This window comes from Scardinius erythrophthalmus (assembly GCF_964197995.2).
Source record: "Scardinius erythrophthalmus genome assembly, chromosome: 10".
Taxonomy (NCBI): domain Eukaryota; kingdom Metazoa; phylum Chordata; class Actinopteri; order Cypriniformes; family Leuciscidae; genus Scardinius; species Scardinius erythrophthalmus.
The window spans coordinates 30,394,359-30,414,102 of NC_138230.1; the positions used below are offsets into that span (position 1 = coordinate 30,394,359).

The 19,744-nt window shown below is 40.9% G+C and overlaps 1 protein-coding gene across 1 annotated transcript in view; it reads left to right on the plus strand.

Moving 5' to 3' along the window:
* The first annotated feature begins 2,808 nt into the window (after nucleotides 1-2,808).
* The window catches only part of syt11a (synaptotagmin XIa), a 29,835-nt gene continuing 12,899 nt past the window's right edge, over nucleotides 2,809-19,744 (plus strand). Inside the window, exon 1 of the mRNA XM_081376916.1 lies at nucleotides 2,809-3,042. Coding sequence (XP_081233042.1) covers nucleotides 2,997-3,042 — 46 coding nt within the window. The 5' untranslated portion in view covers nucleotides 2,809-2,996. The remainder of the gene's footprint in view (nucleotides 3,043-19,744) is intronic.

The window sequence follows — 19,744 nt, forward strand, 5'->3', positions numbered from 1 at the left end:
GATGTTCTGCGTTCCCAGTAAAGTAATAATCTTTGTGCCTTTCCCTTCGTGCTCCTTTGTTCATAGATAGATTTTGAAATAACTAAAAAGCCCATCCCAGTTATTCTCACATTGATTCTAAACTTAGCAAACCTTCTATTGGTCTGAAATATTCCAGTAGTTTTAAGCAATGAATTACGTCAGGGATGTTTTAGTCGTCTTACAGTCATAGTGTTTTTTCGGGTTTCGTTTTGACCCTATATGACGTTTGTAAATTGGGCGATGCAAAAGATGCAAATTCTACATCTGCAGGATCGATCACATCGGCTCAGGTCACGTTGAGAATTATGAACCTTTCGGGAAATTTATTGTAAAGCATAATGCCTTGTTTTCTTTCTTTTTCTTGAACGTCAGTTGCTATAAAACACATTAGATGTCAGGTACACTCATTGTTTTTCGATGAGTGCCTTTGTGCTGTATTTCAATGGATACGTGTTCCATATACATACACTGCAGATTAAAGGCTGATTACAGTAAAGCTGTAGTTTTAATGCAAATTTCAAAGGGGACTTTGGAATGTACGCAATCAGTGTTGACTTATCTTTAAACCGGTATGCTATCTTGAGGTCATTTTGGGTGAAATAGATTTAAGCTCTCGCATTACACATACGATTAACATGATAACATATTTGTTGTATTTAAAGATAGAAACATTTATAAAAATAGACTTAGACAAGTATCTAAATGTCATTAGCAATTTCAGTGCATAGCTTGATTAGAATTACAGGTATGATTCAAAGCATTTTGTTGGTTTGAAGAGTTTGCCAAAAAATATCACCAGTGTTGGGTATGTTACTCTAAAAATGAATTAAGCTACTAATTACATCTTCAACAGTGTAATTAGATTACTGTACTAATTACTCTTTCCCCAAAAAAATATTGTATAACTAATTACTTTTTACTAATTACTTTCTAAATCCCATATCAACCAGTTGAACAAAACAAGGACAGACATGAAACATCTCTTTTAAATAAATATAAAAGTGCATAAATTATTCTTGAACTGACTGAAATATTTAAAGAGAGAATGTTACATTTTAACATCAGATGTTACATTTTATTTATATATAGAATTGTTACATAGTCTATACAGTATTTAATGCAATTACATCAGAAGTAACTGTAATTAAATTACAGATCATTACTTTTTAAAGGGGAAAAATAATTAAATTACAGTATTTAATTACACTGTGAAAAGTTATCCGTTGACTTAACTTTAAAAAAAAAAGTATGGAAACCCATTGCCTTAATTATTAAGTTTATAAACTTCATGCGTAATTGAAAAAATCAATTTATGTGGAATTGTCAAGTTCACGTAACTTAATTTTTTCAAATAAGCATGAAGTTTATTTACTTAATCATTTGAAGGCAACGGGTTTCCTCACTTTAAGTAAGTCAACTGATCACGTTTTACAGTGTGCTAATGCATTACACCCAACACTGAATATCACATGGTCCTCAGTCATTGGATGGTTATTTTGCCTTAAAAACAGAAAATATGTTACAATTGACCCCAAAGGTCATCGTGTGACATATATGTGCAGTTACTATTGTCGTTGAAGAGTAACTTCAATTTACTTCTCTTTCATTAGCTACTGTGTTCTGTGTTCTGTCCTATTTTCTTTCACTGTATCAAAGGTTTAGTCCAAATGATGGCTTTTTCCCCCCTCAAAAATATGTGGCCTAGTCCCTTGTAACACTTTAACTTCTAGAATTTGTGTGTTTTCACTGATGGGCATACTGTATTGTGTAAGGTTACTACATGATGAAGCCAACATGTATGTCAGTAACATGACAATCACCCAACTGGAAGTCAATCAACAGCATTCCATATATGAAACTTATTTCTTACAAGTATTTATCAGTATGTTATCCAGTGTGAATATATTTGAATTGACTATTTTATTGATATTGTCATTTCAATTATTGTTGTTATTATAATTATTCTATTGTTAAAGGACATTCTGCTCCTGTATGTTGACTGTACACCAAAGTAAAAAAAAAAGAAAATCGTTTTGATACATAAATGTTTTGAGTTGTATTTTTTTGTGACATGTAGTGAAATTATGCCTATACAGAGTCTTCAATTATATCATCAAGGTTATGAAGTCATGGAAAACTGGAAAATCAAACTTGAAATAATAGCATCTTGAGTCATGTAATTCTATGCAAATGCAGTCTCCATAAAATTAGTTTTAAAAATACTTATCTAGTATTTACAAATAGCTAAAATTTAATGCATTAGTGAAAAGGTTAATATTCAAATCAATATCAAATTAATATTTAATTGTATACAATTAGAATATAATTGTAATTTTAATATAAAAAAACAAATGCTATATAATTCATATTTAATTTAAAAATTAAATATGATTGTGTAATGTATATAATAATAGGCTATAATGTTCGAATAAATTATGCAGTGCAACACTTCAGGTTCATAGTGTTGTCTGTTTTTTGCACTGTAGAGGACGCTGAAGGGCTTGTATTTAAATAAAAGTTCAGTTGGCGCTGCAGAGCCAAATGACGTGCAGCTCCCCCTCTCTGGACGTCATGGGGTGAAGCTTGACCTAGCCCAGCTCCATCTCTATTGATTGAATGGATGGAGAGGAGGGATATGGTTATGTGTTAGGGTTAGGGTGTGGTTGGACCTCCTAGCTCCACCCATTACGCCCAGATTACATTTTAAGAGGGGGAGCTGTACGTCATGCTCCACCCATTGGCTCTGCAGTGAACAGTCTCTCCATCACACTAGCATCTGGAGCGGAGGAGGAGGAGGCGGGAGCGCGGGCGCGTCACCGAGCGCATCTTTGAAGAGCGCGCAGGCACAGAAGAAAACATCCTACAGCTCGGCCACCCATTCAGCTGGAGGATCGGCCTGAAGAAATTCATGGAAATAAAATAGAATTTCATTCCCTTTGCTTTTTATTTTTTGTTTTCTGATCACAGCCAAGACAATGGACTTCAAAATGGCCGAAATGACTAATTTAAAGCCAACCTATGGTAAGTGAATGGGTCTATCTATATTTACGTAATGATGGGCTTTTACTGAATCTGAATATAGGCTATACGCTACTGAAACTGCGATGGTGTTACTAGGATAAATGATTCGACATAAGTATTATTTGTTTTTTAATTTATTTCGGAGTCAGATTTTAGATTTAGGTTTTATTTTAAATAGCTTGCATATTCTGAGGAATGTTTACTGAGTAGTATGTTTATTTAGTGTATAACCTGTTTTACCACTTTATAGGCTTATGTAAATTGAGTTAGGGCAAGTTATTTTGGTAATAACTGATAATAAAATAGATAGGCTACTGAAATTCTTCATTTTCACCAATCAAGTGTAAAGTGCAGCACCGGAAATAGGCTACGCACATGAAGCCTACATGATTCACCTGAGACAGATTAAGTGTGTTTATGTACACACACATGCTGCGTCATGTGATGGTTTATTTCATTTGAATAAGTCTTAAAGTAGCAATACGTTTAGGCCTACTTATTTAGATACACTAAACTCTCTCATCCATGAAGACACTGCGTGTGAATGACGTCATGTCTGTACACTGCGCGAGGCGTCAGCTGGATCAGTTTGTGCCCTTACCTCAATACATCATGTATTATATTCATAATGATGTATAATACAATCTGTATTGCGATTAGGCCTACATGTTTTCAGAAGGGATGGTAACCACAGTTAACCTATACATTACTTGCCTATTCCTGTTATGAATGTATAATGAACACATGATGATATCATATTACTATTTAAAGGTCTAACTATGTATGTGTACATACGGTACCTATTTAAGGCTAATATATTAAAATTGTGGTGATTATAGGCTGTGTTATAAGACATTATAGGCTATTATTATAAGACATTATATAATGCACATTTGTATACGCTTCAAGTATAGGCTACCAGTACCCTACATGCTATTCCCATTATTATAAATATCAAATTTGTGACATGCCACAAAGAATTTATGCCCACATTTTATTTGTCATCATCACAGTATCATTATTCGCCCTATTTTTTTATACCACGGAGCATATGATTTTAACAGGATTGAATAGGTAGGCTATGATATGAGTCTTAACCGTCAAAAACACCACTCATTTTTGAATTGCAAAAAATGAATATTAAAATAGTCTGTCTATTTTATAAATAGTTGTCGTTACTTGTCCTGGTAGCCCAACTCAATAAAATATATACAATTATTTAAAAAAAGATCAATAATGAACATACTGTCCAGAAAATACTGCTCAGAATATTTAATGACAAATAAACCATGATCCCATTAATCTAATATCTGAGTTCAAAATTACATTTGAAGTTGTTCAATGGTTTTAAAATCAATGGTTTTAAAATCATTACCCGTCAGATTTATCATCTTTTAGTCTTCAGGGGGATTATATCACACGTTGGGGGAGGTGGGCAGTTTTGACGCGTTTCCTGGTGAATGCGTGTGATGTAGTTTGGGTCAAGTATTTTAGGAACACGTCTGAGGCATCTTGGATCACAAACCACCACGTGGGAGTTGCCTGGAGACAGAATCAGCAGCAAGATGTGTGCTCGAGAAGAAAATAACCAGGACTAGTCCTGCCAGATAAACACAGATTTAGGGTTTCTGAAGCCATGAAGGAAATAAAACCCTTTACTCCTTGAGTATTACAATTTTCCAGTGATTTGTCTGTCATCTCTCAAAGAGAAAATTCTATATGATGTGACAGGACAATAGCAAATCAGAACATGTTGGATGTGTGTGCATGTACGCTTGTGAAGTGGGATTTTAGACAGTTGAGATTAGATGGTGGGTGAGGCTATCAAACACAAACTAAAACATATATTGCTGCTTGGAAATCCTGCTGATTACCTTTATGGAAAAGAAATGCGCATAATTGTATTGAATGTACAATTAAATCTTAAAAGTATGCAGATATATCAATGAAATAAAAGGCCACGTAAATACTTAAAGAGAGTTCACTTTCATGACTGTTTTTAAAAAGTGCACTCTGTATTAATGTCAAATTACGAGCTTGACTTTAAAGCACATTTTAAATCGTTGTGTTTTAATGATCTTTTATCGTGCTTTAAAGTAGTACACTTATTTAGATTTGTTGACTAACATACTTAAAGCACATGTATATTCCTTAATATATTACAAATATATTTAAATACATGACATACTATCATGCAATTAAGTGTTGAAAACATTAGGCTGCATTCAGTTCACACAGATTCTTTTAAATTATATTAATTCTGTATTAATAAGTACTTTTAAAAAGTATGTTTTAGTGCACTTTTCACAAGGACTGATAGATTTATATAGATTGCTGATATATGACATCAAACAAGCTTGTATATATCTGTGTCTTAATCAGGTCCGACATGATAAATTGATAAGCGATAACAGATATCGATGCCACAAACTACCAGATATATTGTTGGTAGCTTGCTTTTTAGTTTTAATGTGATATCCCACATTGGAATATCATTGGTCCAAATCCCATTCTACATAACTGTATATTACACTGCAACTATGTTCTGATTTTGTTGCTTCAAATAGCATTGTTGGTTTCAGTGTGAAAAGACAAAGCACACCTGGTTAACAGGGTGTAAATGATTGAAAATAGTAAAACAAGAAACTGCATGGTTTCTGATTTCAAACTGAATTCTGTCAGATTAAGGCGGGATCAATATTAATCAAATGTCAAGTGCTCTCAGATAATAACATTGCCTTCATTGATTAGGAAGAGAGACAAATGACCTTGCAGGACATTATTTTAACGGGCAAAATAGAATCAAGAAAGTGCTTTCAGGAAGGAAGGTGACCAGGTCAAGTCTCAAACGTTAATAGCATATCTCTTTTGCTTGTTTTATGGATATTCACAGTCTAGTTGGGATTATTAATATTGGTAGCAAAAGTACATAGGATGAGACGTCACGTTACCTGAATGAGTCTGATTAAAAACGTTATAATTTTACTGGTAACATAACATTCAGAAATGATTATCTCAGTAGAGTGTATTTTATTATACACTGTAACCTACACTGTTGGTTTAACAAAGTTAAACCCTTAAATGTAGTTTTTTTTTAGTGTCTATCCTAATGTTTTTAGGTTGATTCTATGATAATATTTAATGAATTAAATTATTAAATTGTGTAATAATTATTACATTATTAAATATATAAATAAAACTAATTTTGATGTTACCACATGAAGGTTATCATTTTTGTAGGCAGATTTCAGTAATTCAGGGAGTGTTGCAGAATTTCTTATATGCTCAGACCCAGCCATGTGTGTGTGTGTGTAATGGAGAGGTATTTTATTTGATCTTGAAAATATGTGAATTTTTATTTTATTAATTTTGGACTGTTATAGCAATTAAAACGAATCATGTTCCAACTCTTTTTACTGCAAACTGTGCAAAGTAAAAAAAAAATCATTAATAATTCAATTGAAGAGTTGTTTTTGAAGACTAAGACGCTTTAAAGTGATGTTCTAGCCTTGACTATATTTGATCTCAGCTTATCACACAGATCTGGTATCTAAGTGTATATGTCTTGTTCTGCCTTTCTCTCTCTCTTGCGTGTGTAGAGGGTGTGTGAAGCTGCAGTGATTGAACAATGGGTTGATTTATGCGCGTGACTGGTGTCAGAGTGACAAGTCTTCTCTGTCTCTGTTGAAATCCAGCACACAGTGTCTCTACAACACGACTGCTGGTGATACTTATTTTCACCCTGCTGGTACTGACATACTACCACTGACAGCAGATATATAGAGGGAACCGTCTTGATATGGCAGCTAAGCTAACTAAACCTCTTCGTGATCCTGTTGAACGGAGAGCAAAACTGTGGGTGGCGAATAAGCGTAAACAAAAGAAAGGGTGAAAACTGAGAATCTGGCAGTGCTGAGCATCATTATCCACACCTGTCCGCTTCGTGACCAGCACATCCTTTTTTCTTAACCTCATCATTTTCCTATTCTGCTTTCTCTTAATTTCTACTCATCGCAAACCCCACCCTGCTGTAAAGCTCAGTGGTGACTACAGACAATGGGATCATTTCTCATTTGTGGGCAGTTTTGTCCAGCTTATTAATCATGTGGGCTCACACGCAAACACACTCATATTCAGCACACACAGTTGTGTGTACTTGTGCAACTGACGCACATTATGGAGTGTGTCATAATCAGCTGTGTGTTTGGCGCAGGTAATGTATTGGTTTTTTGAAAAATGAGCCGTGCTGACGTACATTAATCTCTGTTGAGATAACTGCCACACATTTTAGAGCGTTTAAAAAAAAGTCAGATTTTAAATTCTAATTTAATGGGGGAAAAACACACCTATTACAATTTATTTTTATTTTTTAAAGAGATGTTTGCTTGTGATAAAGTTGCCATCACTATGTTATGTGGTTGCTAAGGCGTTGTGAGTTCTTTTAGCCTGTTGCTAAGTAGTTGCTAGGGTGTTCTGGGTGGTTGCCAGGGTGTTGTTATGTTTAGAGTTATTTTAGTGTGTTACTAAGTGGTTGTTAAAGTTGTCAAGTCCGGTCTTCGATCACCCAGAAGACCAGATATTCTAGCTTGTAGAACCTTGTGAAAAGAAAGCACACTTTAGCATACATTTAAAAAGAGTATTTATTATGGAAATACTATTTTTGAGGGGCGGTTTACATGACACCGTTTTCAACTAAAAACGTAAAACTTTTCATGCATTTTGGCCGTTTATTTACACGACAATGCTGTTTGGGGGGCCCGAAAATGCAAACTTTGAAATTGGGTTTCAACGTGCAAGTTTTTGAAAACGATACCGTTATTGTCTCTGTGTAATCTACAAAAATGTGAATTTGTGAAAACAGTGATGTCATGTGCATGTGTATTATGTGTTCAGTCTAGTTTTTCTTATCAATGTGACCGCCAGCTACTGGCCTGGCAGCATAATACGGATCTGTGTGTCTGTACGTGAAAAATGCAAAGGAAAATATTTCCGTTTTTGTACTTTAGTACTTTAGTATGCCAGTCAACACATCAAAATAAGTATACTTCTTTTAAGCATGACACAATATCATTAAAACATAATTGTACTTTTAAAGTAAAACTGTAAATGTGACATTATTGTAAAGTGCACTTTCTAACTGTGTTAAGAAACAGTAATGAAAGTGTGCACTCTTTAAGTGCACTTAAGTGGCCTTTTATTTCATTAAGATTATATTATCTGCAAGTACAGTTTTTAAAAATATATACTTTATAAGTACACGATTTGAAGTACACTACAAAAGCCATTCAGTACAATTAAGTGACCTTCTTTTTCACAAAGGATTATGGTTTTAGTCTCTTTTAATGTAAATCTATGGGATTTTTGCACACATTGTGCACACGTTTGATGAAATTATTATTACTGAAATGTAACAGGACATTTTTCAGTAATCTGCATTATTTGAGGTCTCATTAACAGAAACGGTGCGGTGTAATACTTATGGTTAGGATTTTGTTCAATCCATTACTAAAATAGGAACAACAGTAATAGTATTAGCTTGAGCATCCACTGCTAATAGTTATTTCAGAGATCATTTAGATACTTATTACCTAGTATGTCAGATTTCAGTTTGAATAGTGACACTAATTTATCATTTATGAAGCAATTACTAGAGCGAGAGCTGAGTGTATCAGCTGGCAAAATGATTATTTCCCTGTGCTTCTTCTCTCGGAGGGGTCGTTTCTAAGCAACAGAAGCAGCTGGCTTTAAAACATGCAACCAAAAGTGACATCATCTGGCCCGGAATCCCTCTGGGGTGGTTGAAGCGGCGAGGGGTGCAGCCTTTGTGTGGACAGAAAAAGGGCGGGTCGACCGAGGCTGGCGGGTTGGTGGAAAAAACATTAAAGAGAAAGCAAGAATAATTTAGGTAAAATGTCAGGAAATATAAAGCCAGCAGGGGCACATTATAGAAAAATGACAGATACAGTTTTGTATCAAAGATGCTGGTTTCAGTCAGGAATTTCAAACATCTCATGTCTCCCTGGGGTTTATGGTACCTGAAATGAAATTTAATGTGTAAGGCGAGCATTACTATTGCTCATCCTTTACGGATTATTTAACCCTCAAACCATGCTACTTAATGGTGTAGGCTAATGTTATTTTGTGCTGTTATTTTCCTAAGGGAATTGTCTTGATTTTAAGAAGTACACTTCTGATGTGTTAACTAACATACTAAAGCACTTGCAAAGTACTTGATTATAATTACAACTGTCGTGTTATTCGATATTGCATGTAAGCGCTTTCTAAAGTACAGAAATCATTACATTCAGTTAGTACTCAAGCACATGCTTTTAAAGTATATTATTTCTAAAATAATTTAAAATTCTTTTTAAAAGTATGCTACTGTACCTCTTTTTCACAAGGCTATTTTGTGACCAGAATAGAGACCAAAAATGAAAATTCTGTCATTAATTACTCACCCTTATGTCGTTCCAAACACGTCAGACCTTCATTTATCTTCGGAACACAAATTAAGATATTCTTTTATGAAATCCGAGAGAATCTTTCTGATAGACTGCAACGTTATGACCACTTTTAAGGCCCAGAAAGGTTGTAAAGACATTGTTAAAATAGCCCATGTGACTACAGTGGTTCAACATTAATGTTATGAAGCGACGAGAATACTTTTTGTGCGCAAAAAAAACAACAAAATCATTACCAGTGTCAGCCAATACTGAGGCGGCGTTCTGATGTAGAACCTGGAAGCGCTAGCCTAGAAATCTAGACGCACCCTAGCGGCAGCAAAATGTATTTTGCAGCCAGGGCAGTCTAGCAACTCTACATTGACTTTCGAGCTGTAAAAACCTAAATTGGGTCAGGCCAATCACGTCGTGTATAGAGTAGGCAGGGCGGGCTTAACATAATGACAGAGTTGCAACTGTTACCTGCCAGCTGCCACTTGAAAACAAAGAATGACAGAGCTGCTGCTGCTGGCAAACATCTTTCGAATCGGCTTTGTCCGCGACTCTGGAGGACTTGGAGTTAGGTTTTTCTTTGAGAAAAGAGCATAGAACGGCACTTAAGTCATTCTTAAAAAAAGGAAGATGTGTTCGTAGTTTTGCCGGCCAGATATGGCAAAAGTTGAATCTATCAACTAGCACCGCTGTTGGGAAAACGCTCTGGTTGGTTGAAGTGCTGTCCTATTGCGTGCAGAGGGAATTTGAAAGACAGCCATTTATCCCGCCCCTCGGATTGAGCCGTGACTATGGTGAGTTGCCAGACCTAACATCTTGATGCCAGGCTATGGAAGCGCTGCACTGTGTTTACTATGTGAACAACAGAGGAGAATTTGTTGAATAAAGTCATTGGGCCCTATCTTGCACCCAGCGCAATTGACTTTGTACAGCGACGCATGTATCATTCCTATTTTGCACCCACGCAAAGCGGACTTTTCCCTCCACAGAGGCACGTCGGTTAACTAAAAAATACACTTGCGCTCCCCGGGGCAGTTCAGCGCAAAGAGGAGGCGTGTTTCAGCGCAAACGTTCCCTCGTGCTATTTTACAGGTTTAGAAAACAATTGCGCCACTGACCAAAAAAAACAGTTTGGGGCCCTATTTTAACGATCTGAAACGCAAGTGTCAAAGCGCAAAGCGCAAGTAACTGTGTGGGCGGGTCTTGGCGCTGTTGCTACTTTCCCGGCGGGATAAATGACTCTTGCGCCAGGCGCAAATCTAAAATGGGTTGGTCTGAAGTGGCTTCATTATTCATAGGTGTGGTTTGGGCGTAACGTGAAATAAACCAATCAGAGCATCATCTCACATTCCCTTTAAGAGCAGACGCGTTTGTTCTAAAGCGGATTCCTGTTGTAACGGTGGATTTGCCAGGCGCGCACCAGGAGCGGTTCACAGCCAAGGAGACCGACGTTCTCGTCAGGGACGTTGGGGATGGAGAAACCCACCCAAATTAACTTCGGTTAAAAAGGCGTATGATAATTTGGGTAAATGTGTAAGCTAGATGTATGCTTTTATAATAAAATGTCTATCTATCTATCTATCTATCTATCTATCTATCTATCTATCTATCTATCTATCTATCTATCTTAATAATGTATGATTTGCAAAAATGAAAACTGCTGCTTCTGTGTAGATGAGAGAATCAAAGTGCATTCACGTTGTGCACACGCTACATTGATTATGGCCAAGCATGCGCCCTTAAAATAGCTTATGAATAACATGCGCAACGCGCCACTGACTTTAAACTATTTTTTCCTGGTTAGTGGCGCAATTGTTTTCTAAACCTGCAAAATAGCATGAAGGAACGTTTGCGCTGGAACACGCCTCCTCTTTGCGCTGAACCGCCCCGGGGAGCGCAAGTGTATTTCTTAATTAACCGACGTGCTTCTGTGGAGGGAAAAGCGCGCTTTGCGCGGGTGCAAAATAGGAATGATACATGCGTCGGTGTACAAAGTCAATTGCGCTGGGTGCAAGATAGGGCCCTTGAAGTCAGTGGCGCGTTGCACATGTTATTCATATGCTATTTTAAGGGCGCATGCTTGACCATAATTGTCATGATAGAATACAGGAAGCAATAGCAGGTAAAATGGTGTTTATTTCGAACAGCAAGAACAAAAGTAATATCACTCAAAAGTTAATGCTGAACGATCTCATGGGGACTGGCGATCCGATGCACGCAGGAAACCGGCAACCGACGCTCTCAGGAAACAGGCAAACAGACGCTCTCAGGAAACAGGCAAACAGACGCTCTCAGGAAACAGGCAAACAGACGCTCTCAGGGGAAGACAATCAGGCTCACTCTCGCAGGGACTTTGATGGTCAAGTGCAGAGGTGCTCGGGTGCGGTGAATCCGTGGAATCCTCAGTGCTCGGTGCTCGTGTGCGGTGAAACAGAAAAGACGCGATCCACAGGAAGATCAGATCCGGAAGAGACGGCACAACACTAACACACAGGACTGCAAACAACGGATGGACACTGGAAAGGAGAGGTGAATGAGTATTTATGGAGAGCGGGAATGGATTGCACCTGAACAGGGAATGAGAGTGATTGATAACAGCTGGAGCACTGAACAATCACGCGAGCGGGACAACGCCCACTCGCGCACACTCACAGACATGTAAACAAACAGTGACACGAGACACAGAGGAAACAGTGCATAAATCAACCGTGACAGTACCCCCTCTCCTAGGAATGCCTCACGGCATTCCCAGACCCCCTTACCTGTCGATTGTAATCATCGATAAGGGAGTGATCCAGGATGTCACGAGCAGGAACCCAACTTCTCTCCTCCGGACCGTAACCTTCCCAATCCACCAAGTACTGGAACCCGCGTCCCCTCCGCCTAGAATCCAGGATGCAACGGACCGAATAGGATGGTTCCCCGTCTACGAGCCGCGGCGGTGGGGGAACCGGGACTGGCGGATTAATACGTGAAAAAAACACGGGCTTTATCTTTGAAACGTGGAAAACCGGATGAATTCTCCTGTACGCCGGAGGAAGGTTGAGGCGGACTGCCACCGGACTAACAATCTTGGTGACAGAAAACGGGCCAATAAATTTGGGAGCTAATTTATTTGAAACGGAGCGGAGAGGAATGTTCTTGGTAGAAAGCCACACTTTGGAACCGACGACGTATACAGGAGGCCTTGACCGGTGGCGATCGGCCTTGGCCTTGGTGCGCTCCCGCACTTGGAGGAGTGTCTCCCGGGCTCTCGTCCAAGTACGGTGACACCTCTGGATGAAGGCGTGGGCGGAGGAGACCGCGACTTCGGATTCCGTACTAGGAAAAACAGGTGGTTGGTACCCTACACTACACTCAAACGGAGACCGGCCCGTGGATGACACTGGCAACGTATTGTGGGCGTACTCCACCATAGAAAGTTGTTGACACCAAGAGGAAGGATTCCTGGAGACCAAACATCGTAGTGTTCTTTCCAGATCCTGGTTGGCTCTCTCAGTTTGACCATTGCTCTGGGGATGGAACCCAGAGGACAGACTGACCGTCGCCCCCAGCAACTTACAAAACTCTCGCCAGAATTTGGACACAAATTGGGGTCCCCTGTCCGAAACCACGTCTGTCGGGAGGCCATGTAACCGAAAGACGTGGTCTATGACTGCCACCGCTGTCTCCTTGGCTGAAGGCAATTTGGGCAAGGGAATAAAGTGGGCCGCCTTCGAGAACCGGTCCACCACGGTTAAAACTACTGTGTTACCCTGGGAGGGTGGGAGGGCGGTTATAAAATCTAGAGCGATGTGGGACCAGGGTCTCGAAGGCACCGACAGCGGTTGAAGTAACCCATCTGGGGGTCGATTGGATGACTTACCAATGGCACAACTAGAGCAAGCCAAAACAAAACTGTGAACATCACGAGCCATAAGTGGCCACCAGAATCGCTGCTTAACTAAGGAGATAGTACGACTCACCCCTGGATGGCAGGCTAGTTTAGAGCAATGACCCCACTGGATAACGTCTGATCGTAATCCCTCCGGCACAAATAAGCGGTTAGGTGGGCACCGGATCGGGGGCGTTACCCCTTCCAAGGCCTTCTTGACCTTCGATTCGACCTCCCATGTGAGCGAAGAGATAATTAGGGTCTCTGGAAAAATGCGCTCGGGAGTAGGTTCGTGTTCGGGACGATCAAAAATACGCGACAAAGAATCGGGTTTGATGTTTTTGGACCCCGGACGATACGAAAGAGTAAAATCGAAACGACCGAAAAAAAGTGCCCACCGGGCCTGCCTGGAGTTCAATCTTTTGGCGGTTCTAATATACTCCAGATTCTTGTGGTCTGTCCAGACGATAAAGGGTACCCCAGATCCCTCCAACCAGTGACGCCATTCCTCCAAAGCTAACTTGACCGCCAACAACTCTCGGTTACCAATGTCATAATTACGTTCGGCAGGAGATAAACGATGTGACAAAAACGCGCAAGGATGCATCTTGTCGTCTGAAGGAGAGCGTTGGGAAAGAACTGCGCCTACCCCCACCTCTGACGCATCGACCTCCACCACAAACTGACGTGATGTATCAGGGGCGATCAAGATGGGAGCTGAAACAAAGCGGCTCTTTAGTTTGGCAAACGCAGCCTCAGCTGCGTCTGACCACCTGAACGTAGTTTTGGAGGAGGTCAGTGCGGTCAGAGGTGCGGCTAGTTGGCCAAAGTTGCGAATAAACCGCCGATAGAAGTTGGCGAATCCCAGAAACCGCTGCAGGGCCTTGCGGGAATCTGGGATTGGCCACTCTACCACAGCCTTAACTTTGTCAGGATCCATACGCATACCTTCAACCGACACGATGTGTCCCAAAAAAGGAACCGACTGTGCATGGAAAACGCATTTCTCCGCCTTGACAAAAAGCCCATTCTCTAGCAATCGTTGAAGCACTCGTCGAACATGCTGCACATGTTCCTGGAGAGACGAAGAAAAAATCAATATGTCATCCAGGTAAACATATATGAATTGATCGATCATGTCTCGCAACACATCATTGACGAGTGCCTGGAAGACTGCGGGACTATTGGATAAACCAAACGGCATAACCAAATATTCAAAGTGCCCCCTAGGGGTGTTAAAAGCAGTCTTCCATTCATCCCCCTTCCTGATGCGGACCAAATGATAAGCATTACGTAAGTCCAATTTTGTGAAGAGTGACGCTCCCTGCAACCTCTCGAAGGCTGAAGACATCAATGGCAAAGGATAGGTGTTCTTTACCGTGATGTTATTCAACCCTCGGTAGTCAATGCAAGGTCGCAGAGAGCCGTCCTTCTTCCCCACAAAAAAGAACCCCGCCCCCGCTGGAGAAGAGGAAGGCCGAATGAACCCGGTTGCTAGAGAATCAGAAATATATTTCTCCATAGCCTCTCTCTCCGGAACCGAGAGTGAATAAATCTTGCCCTTGGGCGGAGACTTACCTGGCAGTAAATCTATTGCACAGTCGTAGGGACGATGCGGAGGGAGAGAAGCAGCCCTTGACTTACTGAACACTTCCCTCAGGTCGTGGTACTCTACGGGCACGTTTGACAAATCCACTGCTTCCTCCTGCAACACAGGGACAGAAACAACAGAACAAGCAGACACTAGACACGAATTATGACACTCAGTGCTCCAAGCCGATATGGTCCTGTGTTTCCAGTCAATACAGGGGTTATGCAAACTTAACCAGGGGTGTCCTAAAACGATGGGTGTGAGGTGGGAGTCCATGATGTAGAATGAAATGGTCTCAGCGTGATTTCCAGATGTGATGAGTGTGAGGCTCTCAGTGACTTGAGAGATGGCTGGTAGTGTTTGTCCATTTAATGCGTTTACAGTGATGGTCTGAGGGAGTGTTCGGAGGGGAATATGAAACTGTAAAGCAAAACTGTAATCCATAAAGTTACCTTCGGCCCCCGAGTCAATAAGTGCCTTGCAGTGGTGATCGTGAGTTGACCATCTCAGTCTTACCGGGAGGATGGTGGAAGTGGATGAGGTCTTTTCTGCGGAGATCCCACCCGACAGTAGCCTCATACTTACTGTCGGGCTGGGCCTTTTACTGGACAACAATGAGCGAAATGTCCTGCGCCACCACAGTATAGACAAAGGCTCTGGGATCTCCGCCTTTCTCTTTCCTCCCGGGAAAGCCGAGCTCGCCCTACCTGCATGGGCTCGGGATCGTGGGGACCGAACGCGTCCATGCCGCTGGACCGCTGGTGTTCCACGCTGCCACGGACTCTGGTGGGTGACGGTCGTTGGCCGATCCGAGATAGACGAGCGTCCACCCTCAAGGCCAGATCAATAAGCGCGTTAAGTGATGGGGGCAGGTCCAGGGCGTAGATCTCCCTTTGGACGCGTTCGGCCAGCCCATGCAGGAATAAATCCCACTGCGCCTCCTCGTTCCAGCGACACTCGGCTGCCAGGGTCTTGAACTCAATGGAATAGTCCGAGACGGATCGATCTCCCTGGCGTAGCTCTGCCAGCACCCTGGCAGCCTCTCTTCCCGCGACGGCACGATCAAAGACCCTCCTCATTTCCGTCGCGAGCGCCTGGAACGAGGAGCAGCACTGGTCTTGGTTTTCCCACACGGCAGTTCCCCAAAGCGCCGCTCTCCCAGTCAGTAGCGTCAATACGAACGCCACTTTCGACTCCTCTCTCTCGAAAGTCTTATGCTGTAGGGCAAAATGCATGCTGCAACGTGTTAGAAATGGACGACAGAAGTTGGGCTCACCGGAGTACGACTCAGGAGTAGGGAGTCTGGGCTCCGACTGGGAGAGAGGCACAGCTGGTGTGGGGGGAACTGCCAGTGCATCTGGTGGTGCTGGCGCAGTGGGAGGTTGAAGCTGATGGAACCGCTGGGTGAGCTCGGACACCTGCGAGGCAAGAGCCTGAATTGCTCGTCCTGTCTCCCCCTGGCTGCGTTCCTGTGCATCCATACGGCCGATGCATACTCGAATAAACTCCTCCAAAGAGGCTGAAGATCCGCCTGCTGCTCCCATGTCTGGGTCCATCCGTTCTGTCATGATAGAATACAGGAAGCAATAGCAGGTAAAATGGTGTTTATTTCGAACAGCAAGAACAAAAGTAATATCACTCAAAAGTTAATGCTGAACGATCTCATGGGGACTGGCGATCCGATGCACGCAGGAAACCGGCAACCGACGCTCTCAGGAAACAGGCAAACAGACGCTCTCAGGAAACAGGCAAACAGACGCTCTCAGGAAACAGGCAAACAGACGCTCTCAGGGGAAGACAATCAGGCTCACTCTCGCAGGGACTTTGATGGTCAAGTGCAGAGGTGCTCGGGTGCGGTGAATCCGTGGAATCCTCAGTGCTCGGTGCTCGTGTGCGGTGAAACAGAAAAGACGCGATCCACAGGAAGATCAGATCCGGAAGAGACGGCACAACACTAACACACAGGACTGCAAACAACGGATGGACACTGGAAAGGAGAGGTGAATGAGTATTTATGGAGAGCGGGAATGGATTGCACCTGAACAGGGAATGAGAGTGATTGATAACAGCTGGAGCACTGAACAATCACGCGAGCGGGACAACGCCCACTCGCGCACACTCACAGACATGTAAACAAACAGTGACACGAGACACAGAGGAAACAGTGCATAAATCAACCGTGACAATAATCAATGTAGCGTGTGCACAACATACACTTTGATTCTCTCATCTACACAGAAGCAGCAGTTTTCATTTTTGCAAATCATACATTATTACGATAGATAGATAGATAGATAGATATATAGATAGATAGATAGATAGATAGATAGATAGATAGATAGATAGACAGATAGATAGATAGATAGTTTATTATAAAAGCATACATCTAGCTTACACATTTACCCAAATTATCATACGCCTGTTTAACCGAAGTTAATTTGGGTGTGTTTCTCCATCCCTAACGTCCCTGACGAGAACGCTGGTCTCCTCGGCTGTGAACCGCTCCTGGCGCGCGCCTGGCAAATCCGCCGTTAAAATAGGAATCCGCTTTAGAACAAATGCGTCTGCTCTTAAAGGGAATGTGAGATGACGCTCTGATTGGTTTATTTCACGTTACGCCCAAACCACACCTATGAATAATGAAGCTACTTCAGACCAACCCATTTTAGATTTGCGCCTGGCGCAAGAGTCATTTATCCCGCCGGGAAAATAGCAACAGCGCCAAGACCAGCCCACAAAGTTGCTTGCGCTTTGTGCTTTGACACTTGCGTTTCAGATCGTTAAAATAGGGCCCATTATATTTGTTGCTGTTTTTGCGCACAAAAAGTATTCTCGTTGCTTCATAACATTATGTTCCAAAGATGAACGAAGGTCCCATTAGTAAGTACCCAGATTACCCTAGCAACCACCTAGCATTACCTTAATAGAGTGCAACAGTACCTGCACCCTTTTTCAGCTGTGCTGGTTCTGGAAGTTGTTTTTTTCCCATAATGATTTTAAAATAGCCTTCCCCCTATGGTGCTCTTCAGAAAAAAAAGCTACGTTTTTTAAACTTAATTTTAAAGTTAAGCAAATTTTTTTTAGACATCAGTTTAAGTTGGAAATTAAATGTTCAGGTCTCTGGTCAAAAAGAGAATAAATGGATTATAAATACAGTGAAAATATAATTTAATACCATAAAATCCCCTAAAAATTCTAAATAAAAAACATTATCGAACTGAAATATAGTACATTCACTTCATTGAAATTAAAGAACAACCAAATTCTGTCATTTTTGACCGACACGCGAAGAGGACCAGAGGGCTAAAGAGTTATAAGCCATGAACCACAACACTACACATGAATCACAACAACAATACAAAGTTTGCTAATGTACAATACTGTGTACTTAACGGTTTTAGTGAGGGAAAGAATTGCAATCCTATGAAGAGTTGCAAACAGCATAATCGAATTTTAAACGATGGCGAAATATAAATTGCAAAAATATGCATATACAAACATTTCAGTATTTTGAGAGCATAGTGAGATCAACTCAATCACGTCATACGCAGCGCTTCATGGGATTGGGCGGAGCTAAAGAGCTATTTTGGAGCTTGCTGCTTTTTTTGACTCTCTGATTGGTGTAATTATTTTGTTGACATGTTGACAAGTTTTCCATGAGCAGCCATCATTCATTAACTAACAGCCTAAATTAAATCTTTTATTTTAATAGAGGTCTTAGGTTTTCATCCCTCATTTTCAGGAAACCTGTAGAGTCTTGGATGAGTCACTCTCGAGTGGTCGGTAAGCTGCAGTAATAGGCAAGTTCTTTGGTAATGCAGCACACCATCTTCCTCTCAGATTGAGGCCAGCAGAGCATTAGTGATGTTTTACATTAAAGCAACAAACTATGCTGTCGGTAATCTTGTATGAAATGTAGTGAATGCAATGTGGGTGAAGGAGTGGGTGTGTGTTTCTACATGCTTGCTATAGTTTATAAAGGAAACTAGTGAGACATGTTATAAATGTTTTATTATGATAAACAGTTAAATAAATCTTAGCTATGGTGAAAAGTAAGAAATTGTGACAAGTACAATTGAGGTAATTTGTTTGCTTATAATATAAGTGTCCACCAAAGCATTTTTTTTTTCCCTTGGCTAGCATATTTTTCCAATTGGTTTCAATGGGAGCATCCCGTTTGTTAATGGGAGCGCCGCATTTGGTAGCAGCATGACGAGGCGCTGAGTATCTATTTCACGCTGAGCGTTCAGCGTTTTTTTCTGGTGGCTGAGAGTTGAAGAAAGTTCAACATTGGGTAAAACGCAGCGATCATCACTGTCACTCTTTACCCAGACATCCAATCACAGTGGATGAGGGGCGGGACAAATACCACAGTGACCAACCGTTACATCCTGTTGGGACAAAGGCAACAGACAACAACATCAGGCACAAAAATGGAACAAAATCATTGAAAACAAGAGCCAGAGCAAATACTTTACATTGCATCAACTTTTTTATTTCCAGAAACAAACTATATGAGAAATCAGATACTAGTAACACTTTGGCGGATAATTCGTATATAGCACATATAACTCCAACGCTCTTCTGAAAACAATTAAGAGCGCTGGCTTTAAGTCAAATTTCAATAGGAATCCACGTGATCTGGAATTTAGCAAAAATTGTGCTTGTTGGTCACACAAATTGGCCATGTAGACCATCAGAAAGCTGATTGGTTATAAAGTTACTTCTGTGTGATTTATTATTATTTAAAATTACAAACGACACATTTGACTGGGATGTTTCGTG